This window comes from Oncorhynchus mykiss, chromosome 16 (genome assembly GCF_013265735.2).
Source record: "Oncorhynchus mykiss isolate Arlee chromosome 16, USDA_OmykA_1.1, whole genome shotgun sequence".
NCBI classification, from domain to species: domain Eukaryota; kingdom Metazoa; phylum Chordata; class Actinopteri; order Salmoniformes; family Salmonidae; genus Oncorhynchus; species Oncorhynchus mykiss.
Window position 1 is genome coordinate 41,862,207 of NC_048580.1, and position 18,119 is coordinate 41,880,325.

Genomic DNA, 18,119 nt, shown 5'->3' on the forward strand with positions numbered 1-18,119 from the left:
AATGGTCCCACCTGATCTCACCTCATCGCACCTGCCTTCCACCATTGTTAGAGCGGTCCCTTGACAATGTTTTCAATATAATAGACCATCTTTGATGCCTCAGAGGCTGCTTGAATGCCAACGATTTGGCAGTAACTCGCCCCAGCGTTCGGATGACAGTGGTACACAGGAACCAGAGGGCCACACAAAGTCATTTAATTCAGTTTACTTACACAACTCATGAAAGTTTCAAATTGAAACGGAGACAAACAGGGATGACAAATAGATACATTGTAACAAATAGAAAATAAAAGTCAGATTAAAGTACTCTGAAAATCATATAGAAACAAATGCAGTCCATTTTTTGAATTGTAACTTTTACCCTGCATGCTTACAAACATTTCCTATGTGTTCCTACAGGCTTACATACGTACAATATATATTACAAAAACATTGTATGGATTATACATCAGCATTATTTCTCAATATTTTAAAACAAAGGCAAAATGTATAATCTAATTAGATATAAATAGTTTATCACAGTTAACCCACCTATTTTCTAATTTGTTTCAATAATTGTAAACAGACAACATTCACAATTTCAGCAATACATTTGCCTTCAATAAATGGAATGAATATTGCTCCTTAGATGTTTGATATGTTGTCTTTCTGTGCTTTACTTTTGTATGAGGAGTACTTTATTTATATTATTGTTGCCTTCCTCACTTTCAACACTACTAGTGCTGACCGATTAACCGAAATGTCGGTTATTTTTTAGTTTTTCAAACAACTAATTTACCGACATTGGTTAAATTGTTTGAATTTAATACCGTTTAAATTTTTTTGTGACCCCACTGCACACATTGTACAATTTCTCTGGAGCTAAATCAGATCCCGCCTGAACTGTGCGATGTTGTAGGGAGTTGTAGTTTCCAACAGGCCAATTTTCTACATAGTTTAGCGCATAAAACGTGATAATTAACTACAATAACCACAATTCATTGCGCATCTACTAGTCTGGACTGTTTATTTTACTCCTGCTAGGGAAGAGAGAAGAATGCTCGATCATGAGGTGAGAACAGCTATTGCTTCAAGAGGTATCTACCTGAAATTACATGATCTAAGATGGATTGTTGGTATTCAGCAGTCATAAAAGTATGCCTTATTTAATTTGAAGAACTAAAAAATAGTAAATTTGTCAGACAGCATTGGCAGCAGCTCTATAGAGATGAAATGATGACTTGGAATGAAAAAATATTCATCAAATAAAACAAATTTTATTAAAGTAAAGTAATGTGAATAAATGATGGTTAAGAAGTGGTAAGCAGTAATGGGAAGTCACTACCATCATGGGACTTTTATTAATTGTTTTAGTCTGTGTTACAGTTTTCGACCCACATAATGCATAGTGCATTTAATGCTAAGCAATTAAATAATCGAAATCGCAAACCGTGTTTAAATAATTAAACCGAAACGACCTCAAAAAGCACTAATCGCTCATCACTAAACACTACATCCATAGTTATTTGCTTTTTTTCCACCAGCCCTTGTATGTTTGCTACCATGGCCTCTTAAAGCTACGAAACCCTTCTCCTGGAATTGGTACGACCCAGGCTGCTGAGGCTGGCAGTGCTAGATCTACGGGAGAGACCAAGCGTGGGTCCAGTGGGGGAGACGGGGGAGACCTCGTTAGGACAGCCATGTTGCAGCAGGATGTCAGCGCACTCTTTGCTCCCAGTCTTTCTGGCCATGGTCAGGGCTGTCTGGCCCTGGGGATCCCTGGCCTTCACATCACTTCCATACTGCAAGGAGAGAGAGATTGAACAATTCACCATTTACATTCTGTATAAAATTACCAAAAAGTATAATCATTGAGAATGTGGTGAATTAATTAATACCTTATGCTCATTTGAAGTGACTTGGGCAAAAGGCTACCTTTATTTAACCAGGCAAGTCAGTTAAGAACACGTTCAATGACAACCTAGTGGGACAACCTAGTGGGTTAACTGCCTGTTCAGGGGTAGAACGACAGCTCGGGGGTTTGAACTCGGGGGTTTGAACTCGCAACCTTCCGGTTACTAGTCCAACGCTCTAACCACTAGGCTACTCTGCCGCCCCTAACAAAGTGCTTCCAGTGCTTGGGAAAGATAGGAAATAATTTGTCCAGACCAGGGGCTTACCCAGACTAGCAGCTGTGTCATGACCACATCCCCCAGCTGACAGGCAGCGTGCAGGGCAGTGTGAGGCTGTGTATGGGAGGGTGCTCCTCCGGTGGACAGGGCAGTGTTGATCTGGTCCTTGTTGCTGTGGGCCAGGAGTAGTAGGAACCTGGGCAAGTCCCTTTCTGTCACTGCTGACAGCAGACACACAGACATAGCAGTGTCCCCTGGGCCTGTGGAGCTTGGAGCAGGCAGGGGTGCCACAAACATCCGTTGCTCGTATTTGGCACGGATCCATGATTCTCTCTCCTCCCTGTGAGAGAGACCCGAACATACAAATGAGTGACCATGAGTTACCATGGCAACTCTTCATGGATCAGGAGAGAGCTCTCTGTGACAATATACAGTACCTTCCATTTGATTTACTGCAACACATTATTGGATGCAATCATTTCAATCTTATTTTAGTCTAAGAATGTTTTTTTATTGGACAAAAAGAAGGGCTTTTCTTTTGAGCTCTAACAAAACCAAAAAATCTAGTAAGGTTTACAGATGTTCCCTGTCTATTACATTCAAACAGAGCCCTCACCGTGTGGCGTTCGGGGTGGGTTTGTGTCTGCCCTGGGTGTGGCTCTCCCAGATGCTATTGGCCAGGTGGTTGCCGATGGCGGTCAGGACCTGGGTGAGCTCCCGAGGCCAGTCATCCAAGTCCAGAGAGCGGACCCTCGATAGGTGTGTCCCCAGGTTACGGTGGATCCCTGAACACTCAATGCAGATCAACGCACCCAGGTTGAGACTGGCCCATGTGGGGTCTGGATGAAGGACAGACAAACCAGAGCACAGGAAGTAAGGTAAAACGAGCGCAGTCTGCATCTAACGTAATCTAATTGATGTCCATAACAAGGGTCATTGCTAGAAGGGATCCAGCTTTTGTCAAAGTCACGTCAAAAAGTTGTTTTTTTGCATTTTGCTAACCTTATCCCTTTTCCTAAGCTTAACTTAATTATCCTAACCTGATATATTAATTCTCCTAACCTGCTGCATAAGTTCTCCTAGCCTGCTACAAAAAGTCAAATCTGATGTGAATTTTACAAAAGCTGGATCCCTTCTAGCCATGACCCATAACAATGGAGATAAAGACAGAGAGAGCCTAGAAACCCACTTGGTGCTTCGCAGTCCACACAGAGGCTGTTGCCCTTGGCATTGCGGATGGCCTGTATTGCTACTGCCTCACTCTGGCTGCTCCTCCGTGCCTATAAAAGAACACACACCAATTTCCTGGGAATGAAGTGCATGTGGCTGCCTACGTCACTAGACAGAGATCAGCACCGTGGGCAGTGATTCCTGTCACTACACAGACAAACGGTGGAATCTTCCCTCCCCAATTACAGAACAGAAATTCGGAAGGAACATTTTTATACTATCAGACGTTATTACGCTGTAGGCCTACACACACAAATAATGACAAATACATGTAAAGAAGGGCATTGTAATGTTAAGGTGCTGCCCAGGCCAGTGTATTGTGGTCCTTGCCTTGTTCCTAAGGCTTTCACAGGACTGCAGGCTGGCGAGGATCTGGCTCTCTATGGCCGCCACCCAGGCATCTCTTTCCTCTAGAGTCTGGGCCTCAAAGTGCCATGTCTGCCCCGTGCTGGACACGATGATGAAGTCAACATTCTCCTCATCTACAAAGATAGGTTGGTAAAATGCAGGGGGGGGGGGAATGCAACATATATTTTAGTAAGTTTGAACCCTGTTAAACACTTATTTGACATGTCTGACAATTACAACATACAAACAGACTCACTGTGCCACCATGATATGTTCGCAGAGCAGGCAACAGGCATGCAATGGGGTGACAAAAGGGCGAACAGCTTGGTAGTCATAAGGCAAACAAATAATGAGCTTTACCAATCACAGTTTCGATCCGAATGTGCAATACAGGTAAACAGTGACCGACAAACAGACAACCAAGACACAGGACGATTCAGTGATCCAGCTGCTCATGTTCCTCGTTACCTGTCTTGTTAATATTTCTCAAGCTACCAAAGCTTTTTAATTTCCACATTTTGCGCTTGGCTGCAGGGCGACAGGTTAGCCCAGACAAGCAGGAGAGGAGGAGAAGGAAAATAAGAGCAATAAGAGAGACATAAATAGTGCAGAATAATCCGGCAGAGATGTACAGCAGGAGGCCCCAGAGCTCACCTTCAGCCTGTCCAAGGGCTGTGTCTCCTTTCTGGTTCATACTCTTCTTCCTTGTTTTCTTCTTTCTGTCAATCATTGGAGAGGATTGACCGTCTTTTCCAAAAGGGAGACTGGTCACTCCTTCAATAGCTTCTGACATTGGGGTACAAGGACAAATAAAACAGTTTGTTATGCGCTTGCAGCTCTGGTTCTAACATGCTCCAAAGGCCACATTGGCATACTGTATATTAGAAACCCATTATTATGAATACAAATGGAACACAAAAAGAGCTTTCTGACATACCAGCACTGTGTGACTTGCTGGACAGTGACGATGGACAGCATTTTACCCCACTGTCTGCTGGAGGAGGCAATGCCCCAGCCTGTTCCTCTACGGGCACAAGGCCTGTGCTCTCCGTGGCCCCAGTGTCTTTGACTGCGTCGTTGAGGCCAGGGGAGGGGGAGGGGCCACAAGGGGGGACAGCCCTGGGTGGGCGTTTCCCTGGAACCTTCACTGTGACACGCAATAGGTCGATCTCTTTAGCGTGAGCATTCGGCATGTAGTCCTGGAACCGCTGTAAGAATATTGTAAGATAATACACAACGCAGAGGACTAGAGGTCAATAGGGAATTAACAATCAATGGAAATAGTTGTTTTTCAGTTCAACATCTGTTTAGAATCTGTGTAGGAATTTCAGTCCTTGGACTCATAGCTACAGGTGTCAAGTTTTTCTTGATCCAAATCGTTTATACATTGAGCCTGAAACAGGATACTATAATTTTACTGCAAGGAATTCTAATTGGTCAACTACAGGCTAGGGTTGGGATTTATAAATTACATCCTGACCCTTTGTTCTGTGGAGAATCATTGAGGACAGGGAAGAATTAACATCTGCTTCTCAGCATAACATTTATGATTTGTCCTCTTTGAATAAACCTATTTCTCTCCCCCTGATTTGCTTTGGGGTCTGTGTTATTGAAGAGGAACATCAACTGCAAACACCGCCAAAATCATTCCCATGACTAGGTTGATGTGCTGAATATCACTGGACTAATATTGCAATGTTACTGTGTATTTAAGTTCACAACACAGTGATTTTACTGATGTTGATCTGGTTTGATTATGTTGCGACTTACATTGACGCTCGAGTGATAGCCCAGTGTGCCGTTGCTGGACAGAGTGACATATTTCTTCTTCCACTCTTTGTTCAGCGAGCTCCCACTCCGCTTCCATAGGATACTCTGTTACAATGGGATTAATGTTCCCTTCTATTACCGAAGATACAATAGAACTAGCTTGTTCATTATACACGGTATCCAGTGTGTGTGTCACACTGACCTGTTTGATAGTGATAGCCCGGACACTGCCCAAGTCACCTTTAGGGTCAACATTCTTTTCACTGCCACTGCCTCGACGGTTCTGAGAGAAGTTGTACCAAGTAAATAGAGTTTGAGATGAGAGTGTGACAGGTATAAAGACGGACTGACACAAGTTTACAGGACAGACCCATGTAGTGAGATGAGGGACTACATGATGGATGAAGAAGAGAAAACAAACCGTGTAACGACTACTATAATCTACAATTGTAAAATGTATTTTTTAGCTCTCGTTTGAAATGTGTTGGCTTGAATTGTATGGCTCTTTGGGACATTGTTCCACTGATGAAAGCGTCTTCTAGTTTTGACCAGCAGAGATTCGGAGTAACTGACCTTGAACAGGGAGGTCCGTCGTTGAGGGACGTTTCTCAGGGAGCCCGAGGAGGTGACACTGCCGCCCCCCTCTCCCCCCGCCCCAACCCCCGTCCCCGCCCCACCCCGCAGCTCTCTATGGCTGATCACAGGGGTAGAGGGTAGGGAGGAGGGGTAGTTACTACTCAGTCCTCCATTACTAGCCTGAGAGGGAGAGGGGAGGACAGACAGGGGGATGGGGTGAAGTGGACAAATGAGATGAAACAGTAAAGGAGGCAAACAGACAATTGACACAGTGTTCTTCCTTCTGGAGTACACTTGCAATCTACTAGGATAAATCCTACAACAGTGGTTCTCAAACGTTTTGAACCATTCTTTGAATCCATGTATGGCCTCCTTTTATCCCCCAAATGAACTAAAAAACCACGTGTACAGTATTTAGCCGCAGCTCAAGGTTAAGTCAAACGCTCATATAGGAGAAGCTACAACACCACGGCTGTTATCCACCTGTGGGTCCCACTGCACTACAGTATTGATTTTCTGTCAACAACACAGGCGAGATAAGCCTGGGGGAAAATACAGATGTCAACAGTTTGAAGCATGTTACCTGTCCAGGGAATGATGTTGAACCAGGTGTGGAGCCCCCAGAGTGACTGGGGGAGTTGGGAAGAGACTTACAGGAGGCCAGTAGGGCAGACTGCTTTTTCTGTGTGACTATCTTCTGGGCAGCTGAGAGGACAGAGCAAGATCAGTAAGAAGGCACGAATTGCCAATGATGTTATTTTGACCGGCATGTGAACTGCATTGTTAAGTGGGATGTTTTGTGAAGCATCGATTTATGAAGACTGAATGTTTGTATTTAAAGTAGGACTGACATTCTGTATTGTGTTGGCACATTAATTTTGGATCCCACTGCTGACACCAATGTACTCAATGTCAGTTGACTTACCCTCCTGAAAAACCCGGTCCACGTTGAGCCCATAGGTGGCACAAGTCTCATAGAACACACAGTGCCTCACATCAACACATAGCTGCCGGGCACGTATGTCCTCAATCACGCGCGGGTTGGTACTGCTGATTTTGTCTACAGGGTAGAGAACAACAAACAGAGACAGATGAGGTCATGAACACATTACGCTGCTAGAGTAACAGATCATTGGAATCCAAATAAACAAACAAGCACTCACTGTTTCCGGTGTGATCTGCAGCACGTCTATAATGCACCTGTTACATGCCCATTATAATGAATGGCCTTAATCCACCCCATCCTTTCCTGCCTCCTGTCCCTTACCTTGTGTCCCAACCACAACCAGTGGGATTTCGGCAGTGCTGCGGAGTGTGTTGAGTTGGCTGTAAAGTTTGTACACCTCCTGGAAGCTGGCCTCATTCTCCAGACTGAATACAAGGACCACTGCATCCACCCAGCTGCTGAACTGGAGACAGAGATTTTATAGGATAGGGAGAGAGAGAGGGAGAAGAATGCAGAACGAGTCAGCGGTAGCAGTATTGGTTAAATATCCCACAAAAAAAATATAATGGATTTTGACCAACAAATCCAATGTAATTCAGTGAATTCTATTAATCAATCTTTCTGTGTCTCTGGTGCTATAGCGACAAATTCTTGCACATGGATAACAACAAGGCTGTATGGTTCAGAGGGTACAGACACACACAAAAACACACCTGTGCATCAGGAAGCGCAGCCTCCTCCCTGATTAGTAGTAGATGGTTATGTCCATCTACCAACACCTCCTTCTTATACCTCCCCCCTGACAATGGAACAGTAGAGCAGAGGTTAGTTACTGTGTGTCAAGAGATTCATGAAAGATAAAATGGTAGGACTGCAGAGTTGTTCGGTATATAGGACGAAGAGGACAAGATAGGAGTTTTTCACGCTTACCTTCAATCTTCTCTAGAGGAAGATAGCTCCCTGTTATGTATCTATTTACCAATGCTGACCTGCCACTCTGAAGACTTCCCAGCAGCCCCTGCACAGATAAAAAAAAATGTTAGGAAACACACACAACCTGTCTTCACTGATGTGGTAGTTTCCCTGAAGCTCTATCTAACTTCCCTTTCAAACGACCTTTCATGAGGATGGATTTGTCTTACCACACGGAGCTCTGGGATGGATCGACTCAGGGTCCACTCTTGACTATTTGCACAACTAGCTGCTTGGGGACAAAGGGAGAGAGAGAGAGATAATAATGTATATAATGCTAGGGGAATATCATAGTAAGGATGATCCTGAAATGTCACTAAGTTTGCTTATGAAATGATTTATGAATATAGCTGTTAAGCACGCCCCTTTAAGAAAATGCACTGTGAGGTAAAACGGTGCCCCATGCCCCCCCAATTAAGAAATCTTGTGACCAAGCTAAACAAATGACAGAAGGGTTTCTATAAGCACAACATTGATGAAGTAAAGGGTGATAGGAAAAAACTGTGGGGAATGTTGAAAGCTAGGAATTCAAACATGTCTGCCTCTTTTGTTGAATCAGAGGGTATATTTATTACAAAACCACACGATATCGCAATCTACTTTAATGAATATTTTACAGGCAAAGTGGACAGGCTGAGGAATGCTATGATTCCAACTGATGGCTCCATGTCATATACCCTTATAAAAGATTGTACCGTGAAGGAGAGGCAATGCATGTTCAAATTTCACCAAGTAGTGGTTATTTTTTAAATGTAATCTTTATTTAACTAAGCAAGTCAGTTAAGAACAAATTCTTATTTACAATGATGGCCTACGCCGGCCATACCCTAACCAGGACGACCCTTGGCCAATTGTGCGCTGCCCTATGGGACTCCCAATTACGGCCGGTTGTGATACAGCCTGGAATCGAACCAGGGTCGGTAGTGACGCCTCTAGCACTGAGATGCAGTGCCTTCGACTGCAGCGCCACTCAGGAGCCACTATTCCACTACCTAAGGATACAAAAATCTGCATTCACTGGTACTAATAGTCCTAATTATTGGAAAAATGTGTATCTGTACAAATCAAGGATTATTTCTCATGTAATGGTCTGATAACGGGTTTCCAACATGCAAACAAAGAAGGGCATTCTACGAGTACGGCCTTAGGACAAATGACAGATGATTGGTTAGAGAGGATGGATGACAGGAAGTTAGTTGGTGCAGTGTTGCTAAATTTCAGTGCTGATTTTGATGTAATTGATCATGAACTGTTCCTAGGTAAACCCAAATGTGATGGTTTCAAGTCAGCAGCTCTATCCTGGATATAAAGCTATCTATCCAGGAGAAGGCAAAAAGTATTCTTAATGGTGGCTTTTCCAATAGTAAAGATATGCATTGTGGTGTTCCTCAAGGAAGCTGCCTAGGCCCACCTCTCTACTTTATCTTTACTACTGATTTAACTTCAGTAATGAACAAAGCATGAGTGGTAGAGTGCCGATAACCCTACAAATGTATAGCGCAAGCATCAGAATGTAATGAGCTAACAGATGTACTCAGCAGAGAACTAAGAGTGGTGTATGAGTGGGTTGATATGAACAAATTTGTGTTGAACATTTTGAAAACTAAATGTATTGTATTTGGTTCAAGATACATGCTTGCTGATGATACCCAATTGAATTTGTCGATGGATAGAACGCATGTAGAGCAAATTAAAAATACTAACTACTAGGTTGGACGCAGCTTTATCATGGTCAGAACACATAGATAGTATTGTTATTAAGATGGGTAAGGGAATTGCTGTTACAAGAAACATCTAGCACTCTGAATCAGGTGATTCAATCCCTGGTCCTATCACACTTAGAGTACTGTCCAGTTATATGGTCAATCCCTGGTCCTATCACACTTAGAGTACTGTCCAGTTATATGGTCATCTACAGCAAAGAAAGATATCAAAAACGGCTCCAAATGGCTCAAAACAGGGCTGCCAAATTATCTCATTGCTCTATCCGTTTGAATACTATCCAAATGCATCAGAATCTCTCATGGCTTCACGTTGAAAACAAATTACTATCCAGGCTTCTGATTTTCGCTAAGAATGTTGTATTTTTCAAAAAACCACTGTACTTTTCAGGCCAGTTAGTACATACTAGCAACATGCAATACCACCAAACTAGACAGGTAATTTTAGGGCATCGAAGACAACCCAAGCAAAGAACAAATCGCCTTAAATCTACTAATTGTGTTTCCTGTCAAGTATTTTAGTTGTCTGTATTGTCTACTTGTTAAATGTTTGTAAAGTCTTAATTTGCAATGGTTTGTAATGTCTTATTAATTGGTGTTGGACCCCAGGAAGATTAACTAATGGTACGGCGTTAGCTAATGGGGATTCTAATTTGAAAAATCACAAATCATAACGGCCTTGGATAGGAACAGCGATAAATTACTGCTCTGTGAATTATAACTGTGTGGTAGCCAGACACCCTTCATGAATCCACATACTGCATGTGGATTTGTATAAGCTCTGCTTCTGCATAATGTATGGTGTCTGCATATCCTGTTTATCGCCTGTCTGTATATTCTGTTTGTTGTGGCAGCCCCATTTCACCAAGTCAAATTCCTGCACATGCAAATGTATAATGAACAAAAATATAAACACAACATGTAAAGAGTTGGTCCCATGGTAAATGAGCTGAAATAAAAGATCCTAGAAAATGTTCCATACCCACAAAAAAAGAAGCTTATGTCTCTCAAATGTTGTGCACTAATTTGTCTACATCCCTGTCAGTGAGCATTTCTCCTTTACCAAGATAATCCATCCACCTGACAGATGTGGCATATCAAGAAGCTGATGAAACAGCATGATCATTACACAGGTGCACCTTGTGCTGGGAGCCATAACAGGCCACTCTAAAATGTGCAGTTTTGTAACACAACACAATGCTACAGATGTCTCAAACTTTGACGTAGTGTGCAATTGGCAGGCTGACTGCAGGAAGGTCCACTAGAGTTGTTGCCAAAGAATTTAATGTTCATTTCTCTACCATAAGCCGCCTCCAAAGTCATTTTAGAGATTTTGGCAGTACATCCAACCGGCTTCACAACCGCTAACCAGGTGTAACTACGCCAACCCAGAACCTCCACATCCGGCTTCTTCACCTGAGACCAGGTGAATCTGAGACCAGCCACGCAGACAGCTGATGAAACTGTGGGTTTGCACAACCGAAAAAAATTGTCAAAATACGCCTCACCAGGGTCTTGACCTAACTCCAAATGCTCACCTCCAATGGCCACTGGCACGCTGGAGAAGTGTGCTGTTCACGGATTAATCCTGGTTTCAACTGTACCGGGCAGATGGCAGACAGCATGTATGACGTCGTGTGGGTGAGCGGTTTGCTGCTGTCAACCTTGTGAACAGAAGGCTCCATGGTGGGGTTATGGTATGGGCAGGCATAAGCTACAGACAACAAACACAATTACATTTTATCGATGGCAATTTGAATGCACATAGATACCGGGGCGAGAGCCTGAGGCCCGTTGTTGCGCCATTCATCCGCCGCCATCACCTCATGTTTTCCACATGATTATGTACGGCCCCATGTCCCAAGGATCTGTACACAATTCCTGGATGCTGAAAATGTCCCAGCTCTTCCAAAGCCGGCATACTCACCAGACTCACCCACTGACCCATTGAGCATGTTGGCGATGCTCTGGATCGATGTGTACAACCGCTTGTTCCAGTTCCTGTCAATATCCAGCAACTTCGCACAGCCGTTGAAGAAATTAGTGGGACACCACAATCAACAGCCTGATCAACTCTATGCGCAGGAGATGTGTCGTGCTACGTGAGGTCACACCAGATACTGACTGGTTTTCTGATCCATGCCTTGATCTTTTTTTTAAGGTATATCTGATCAACAGATGCATATCTGACTGGGAATGCATATCAGGTAATCAAATGGCTACCTGGACTATCTGCATTGTCCCCCCCCCCCCCCCCCCAAAAACCCCTCTCTTACGCTGCTGCTGCTCTCAGTTTATCATATTTGCACAGTCACTGTAACTATACATTCATGTACATATGTACATACTACCTCAATTGGCCCAACCAACTAGTGCTCCCGCACGTTGGCTAACCGGGCTATTTGCATTGTGTCCCGCCACCCACCACCCGCCAACCCCTCTTTACGCTACTGCTACTCTCTGTTCATCATATATGCATAGTCACTTTAACCATATCTACAAGTACATACTACCTCAAATCAGCCTGACTAACTGGTGTCTGTATGTAGCCTTGCTACTTTTATAGCCTCTCTACTGTATATAGCCTCACTACTGTTTCTCACTGTCTTTTTACTGTTGTTTTTATTTCTTTACTTAACTATTGTTCACCTAATACCTTTTTTGCACTATTGGTTAGAGCCTGTAAGTAAGCATTTCACTGTAAGGTCCAGCAACTTCGTAAGGTCCGGCAACCTATTGTATTCGGCTCACGTGACAAATAAAACGTTGATTTGATTTGATATCTGTATTTCCAGTCATGTGAAATCCATAGATCCTTTTTTCCACTCATTTATTTATTTACATTGACTGATTTCATTATATGAGTTGTAACTCATTGAGTTGTAATATTTTCAGTTGTTGCATGCTGCATTTATATTTGTGTTCAGTGTATTTGGTGAATTAAGGTTATTCTGATTCTGGTTCTGATGAAAGCAACCTTTAACTATAATATCAACTACTGGATTTAACTAGTTTCTCAATTCAAAGTTGATCCACTCTGCCCCTCAGAGGCTTGCAGTAGCATGTGTTGTTCTCCTAGAATGCCCTTTATATGCTGAAGCTGCCCGTCACGGCATCTGGTTTCGCAAAGAATCAAAGTGTCTAAAGGTGTCTGAAGCAGGGAACTCCCTTTGCAAAGACAGAGAGAAGGTTCGGTGACACTGCTGCGTTCTTCGTCCTCTCCCAGTGGAACACGACACCCACACGCACTCTTGTCACGGTCAGGGAGGTGACACCACACGCACAGTCACGGTCAGCTGACACAGAGCTGTGCCACGCTGCCACTGTCCCTGCTGGGCCAGAGAGGTGACATGCCCCCAATACGATGTGACGCACACACCCCCAGACCCCCAGTTGTCTCTGCCCACTGTCCACAGCTGTGGCTCTGTGATGAGAGAGAGGGAGAGAGCAGGGTGCTGAGTGCCTCTGTGTTGCTGTTGTGGGTTCCAGGGACAGACTGTTCTACCTCACAGCCACCTGGTTCTGATCTGAATCATGGCTACAGACCATTGGACGAGCCCCTCACAGATGCATCCCCATACAGATGCACAATGAGTGCAGAGAAGATAGGGCAAGTAAAAGATAGGGAGGAGAAAAAGGGCTTTTACACGAGCTACCACTGCGGGCAGCTCTCTAGTCTCTCAAATGAACACTCGGATAAGAGATGAACTTGACTCCATCTGAATTCATCCCCAGTCAAAGGGCTCTTTTATGTGCCAGGCCACATGAGAGATGTTGCCAAAGCAATTAGACAGCATGATCCTTATACAGCTGCCTGCAACACACTCCGTATAAAGCTGAATATCGAGACTCCCTCTTAGAAACTGTATGAAAACAACTGTCACGTGTCACTTAGATTCAAAGGACCCTTCCGGTGCACTACCCTTCCATTCTTTTTTAGGAACATCAAAAGTCTCACTCTTCGCCTCCGTTTCATGTCTCTCTCTCTCTCCGTTGTGCAACACACCCATAACATACATTTCCCTACCCATGTTGCTATGGTAACCTTTCCTCCAGACCCCACTAGCCTGATTCTGCTTTTGCCCAGAGAACACATACGTGACCAGACACAGAACACATGCATGTGTAACAGCATGAATAATATACAGACACTTTAGGCACATACTTATATTGAGCAAGCATACATAAAACCAGTCAAACTCATATTTAACACAGGCTGCAGGCACATATCAGTGAAACCGCTTGTCAATACAGTCCACAGACCATAATAATGCCGGCATGTTATTGACCTTGACCATATAAATGGGTAAGGATTTAAGTGACATGTTTTTGTTGTTGTTGGTCAGAGGCAGATGAAACGACAAGGCGTTCGGATGTTTTATCAACTTGTCACACAAATAGGGCACATTTATTATTCATAGACCTTAGAATGTCAGATGGTTGAAAACATGAAGTACAGGGAAGAGAGAGAGAGAGAGAGAGAGATATTTGTGGAGGAATAGTCAGGCATTGAGTGGGCGGAACGTCAAAGATATGGATTAAGGATATTGGCTGTAATTGCACTTTCCCAGAGGGTATTCATATTGTCAAATTTCCCTTGAACCGCTCCAGTTTTGGAGACGGAAAAGAAACAGCAGCCAAAGCAATACATCAAAATAACAGATAGTCATGGTGCCATGCTGTCAGCCTGCTGCCACAGCCTGGGCTTTAACCAGAGCTGCATATCCATAATATATACTGTAGTTCTGGCTTTAATCATTAGGATCATTATGAGAGTTAAACAGTGGCGTTGTCCCAAATGGCACCCGATTTCCTATTTAGTGCACTACTTTTAACCAGAGCCCAATGGGCCCCGGTCAAAAGTAGTGCACTAAATCTGGAATAGGGTCCCATTTTGGGACGAACACGCAGTGTAGCTACGCCGTGGAGAGATTACCCCTTCAGGCTGCGTGAAATCATCCCCCGTTCCATTCAGAAGGGAATTAGATTAAAACTGTCCACTATTGTCAGCTCAGAGATCAAAAGACTTTCTATCATGGTTTTACAGTCACACGTGGCTCTAAGTTAAACATCACAGACACGTGACATCCCTTTTATTATGAGCTCAATATCAAATGTATGCGAGGCTCTCAGAATAGCTCATTCCCTTCCCTCCATTACAAATGGATTCCTCGGCATACGGATCAAATACGGGACTAGAATAAAATGGATACTCAATTGATTCTTCCTTGACTGTCTAGTTACATGATGGTCGACAGACATTTGCTCTTGATCTGTATATAAAGTATTTCAACCCTTAGAGCAGTGTTTGTGTGTGTGCGTGTGAGAGAGTCGGAAGGGACTCTGCTTCATTTACGTGAATGCTGTGAGTGGGAGGAGGTGAGGAGAGGCTATTGGTCTGAGACACGGGGGTGGTGTCATCGTGTGACCCTTATTGTTTGATAATTTCAACATAAAAGAGTGCATTGTTTGTGTGTGTGTGTGTGTGCTTGCGATGTCCTACCGTCCTCCTCACTGGACTCTCTCTGTATATTGCAGACAGGGGGAAGTGTTGCTGTGTTAGAGGAAGTGGTGGCTGTGACAGAAACAGGGCTGCTGCTTTTGGTGAAGATCCCACTGATGAACTTGAGCATCTTACGATCTCGAGCAGAGCCCTTTTGTCCCTGCTGGTTGTGGGGACCAGGCTGCATCTGGCTGTTCTCTCTGCCCACACAGAGGTCCTCTGCCTGGCTGTTAGGGTCAGTGTCATCCAAGGTACAGCTGTAGCCCCTGCGTGGGGGCTTGGGGACTAGGGTGACCGGAGCAGGTAGAGAAGCGGAACTGTTCTTCAGCCTCTCCATCCTGGGATTGTCTCGTTTTGCAACCGCTCCTCCTCTTCCCTCCTGTGTGCCAGCTTTGTCCCCAGCTTCATCAGTCACTTGTTCTTGATTCCCCGCTCCATCTCCAGCTTCAACCCTACATCCCTGACCCTGAGATCTGGCCCGACCCTCACCACTCTCAGCCCAGGAGGCCCGACAGAGACCAGGGGACCGGGTTGGGATTCTGCCGTCTCTGCTACCCAGGCTCTGGGACGCCGTGGGGCTTCGCTTGGCCTCCCGGCGGCTGGTCACAGGGCTGGCCAATGGGCTGTGGGCTTTGAGCACGGACCCTGGATGCTGACCTCCCGTGCGTACAGGGATACTGCTCCCAGTCGGGGTGCGGTTGGGGTCGACTGCTACCGCCACAGATGTTGAGGTCTGCGGTGTAGCTGTGCTGCACGTTATCACTTTAGAGGTGACTGTCGTCCGGTTGTCCTCTTTCTCCTCTGCTGCATCCTCTCCACTCGTTAATGTTTCAGTCTTGATATTGTCAACTGCGGAGGAGATAATACCATTGTCTCCGTCTGGTAACTCGTCACTTTTTTTAGGAGGAACATCGCCCACAAAAGGTTCCTCGTCTCTCGAGGGGATACTGGGTGATTTCCTCTCCTCCTTCTTGAGTTCACTAACTTTTCCACCCTCCAGGACAGCAACATCTGCTTGGTTGTCCTCTGGGGAGAAGGGCTGTCCCGTCTCCACCCCAGCCCCATCCCCAGCCTCCCTCCCCTGGGTGATTGACCTGGCCTGCTCCCCTCCATGTTCTTCCACAGCCTCTACCTTGACCAGGGTGAGGGAGATGAGGTAGGTGGTGCGCTGGTGCAGCGTGTCGGCTCGGCTCATGTGATCAGGCTTTGGTAGACACACCATAGACAGAGAAATTCAGAAAGAGCTGACACTGACATGGGTCGATGACTGACAAGCTTTGAAATTCTGATCCTCAAAGGAAAATGACAGCAGCTGGGAGCAAACTCAGAGAGAGAGAGAGAGAGAGAGAGAGAGAGAGAAAGATGAAGTATCTCCTCAGGGGGATTAGAACAGAACTGCTACCCACTTTCAGATGTATTTATTCACTTTCCCTCTTCTCTGCTTTTAGATTTAGGATTCCAGTCATCCAATGTCAGTGTTTCACTTAATCTTCCATCCATTGTCATGGAATGTAGAAAAATACAACATTTTTTGCCCACAAATATCTGAAATTCGTGCAGTTGTGTTAACCAAAAACATGCTATGGTAAAAACAGCAGCAGTATAAATATAGGTGGATTCAATTATTCACTTGACCTTATTTGCGTTGTGTTGCCGCTCCCCCATCTCGAATGGTGTTCAACTCCATGTCCCATATTTGATGTAAAACGCAAATCAGAAAAAACTAAATCCGCTCCAAGTCACAATATAGTCTATCTCACTGCAACTGTCGATCAAGTGTCAAGAAAATTTGAAGTGTTTGAATATTCCCATGTTGAAAAAAAGATTAAAATTATCCTCACAGCCGTACAGACCATGGTTTATTCTCTTCAGCCATGTGTTCTGACAGGAGCCTCTACTCAATCAGAGAAGGGTTGTGGTCAAAGCGAGAGAGACAGACAGGACAGTGATCCGACGTGATGTCGATCAGGAAGAAAAAGACAATAGGATCCAATCGGAGGCAGAGATCTGAAGATGCATGACCGAGTCACAGCGCCCGGCCACCATCACGCCTCTCACCCTCGGTCCCTGTGTCTTTCAAGTGTGTCAGGCACTGGGCATGTCAGTAGTACCACGAGCCTGGGAGGCTGAGCTAAGCCTCCATGCTGAACACTGAACGTCTCTGGCTCTGAATCTCTCTGCTATACAGACAAATCATGTTCGACATGAGTAGGAAATAAACAGTCGCAAAGCTGGTACCCGGATAGTATGGATACAGAGAGGAATCTTCTCAATCCCTCCTCCTCAATCCCTCATCTTGATCCCCCTTCTTGTGTGAGCGCCAAACCAAACAGAGAAGGAAAACCCTGTTTCTATCCTATCTCCCCCTCTCTGTCTCTTTCCCTCTCAGCAGGCAGACTGTGTGCTGTCCCTGCTCTTTATTGCTTGTCACTCCCCTCCCCTCCCCTCCCTCTCTCTCTCTCTCTCTCTCTCTCTCTCTCTCTCTCTCTCTCTCTCTCTCTCTCTCTCTCTCTCTCTCTCTCTCTCTCTCTCTCTCTCTCTCTCTCTCTCTCTCTCTCTCTCTCTCTCTCTCTCTCTCTCTCTCTCTCTCTCTCTTTCTCTCTCTCTCTTTCTCTCTCTCTCTCTCTCTCTCTCTCTGTAATGAATGTGGAGGTGATGAGGCGTAGATGAAAAGACTGGTGGTAAAAGCTCAGAGAAGCTGGACCTGGTGAAAGAAGGCAGGAGATACCAGAGGAGGGGAGATCAGGGGCAAGAGAGACAGAGAAAGAATAATGAAAGAGGTGTGGGAGAGGGTAATCAAGAGTGACGGTGGAGTAGAACGAGGGATGGTGGAGAGGAAGGAAAATAGCGACTGCTTTATTTTTCTCCTTCTCCTTTCCCTTGTCTGTTCTCATTGCACAGCTGCAGCAGCTTCATCAAGATCCGTCACAGCCACTCAGTGT

The 18,119-nt window shown here is 44.8% G+C and overlaps 1 protein-coding gene across 4 annotated transcripts; it reads right to left on the reverse strand.

Moving 5' to 3' along the window:
* Nucleotides 1–179: 179 nt before the first annotated feature.
* Nucleotides 180–17,599, reverse strand: LOC110492014 (arf-GAP with GTPase, ANK repeat and PH domain-containing protein 1). Of its 4 annotated transcripts, none has more exons than XM_021565965.2 (19): nt 16,813–17,599; nt 15,178–16,381; nt 8,124–8,182; nt 7,912–7,999; nt 7,695–7,780; nt 7,303–7,444; nt 6,961–7,095; nt 6,619–6,740; nt 6,033–6,215; nt 5,662–5,742; nt 5,460–5,564; nt 4,627–4,897; nt 4,344–4,472; nt 4,158–4,217; nt 3,672–3,823; nt 3,301–3,391; nt 2,728–2,950; nt 2,160–2,451; nt 180–1,781 (listed from the first exon to the last, which is right to left on the reverse strand). In XM_021565965.2, the coding sequence occupies exons 1-19, from the start codon at nt 16,840–16,842 to the stop codon at nt 1,557–1,559; spliced, it is 3,678 nt and encodes a 1,225-aa protein (XP_021421640.2). In that variant the 5' UTR covers nt 16,843–17,599; the 3' UTR covers nt 180–1,556. The 4 variants fall into 4 exon arrangements, with proteins under 4 accessions (XP_021421640.2, XP_021421639.2, XP_021421642.2 ...); XM_021565964.2 differs by having other exon boundaries at nt 4,344–4,475; nt 16,813–17,598; XM_021565967.2 differs by lacking the exon at nt 6,033–6,215 and having other exon boundaries at nt 4,344–4,475; nt 16,813–17,597.
* Nucleotides 17,600–18,119: the final 520 nt, after the last annotated feature.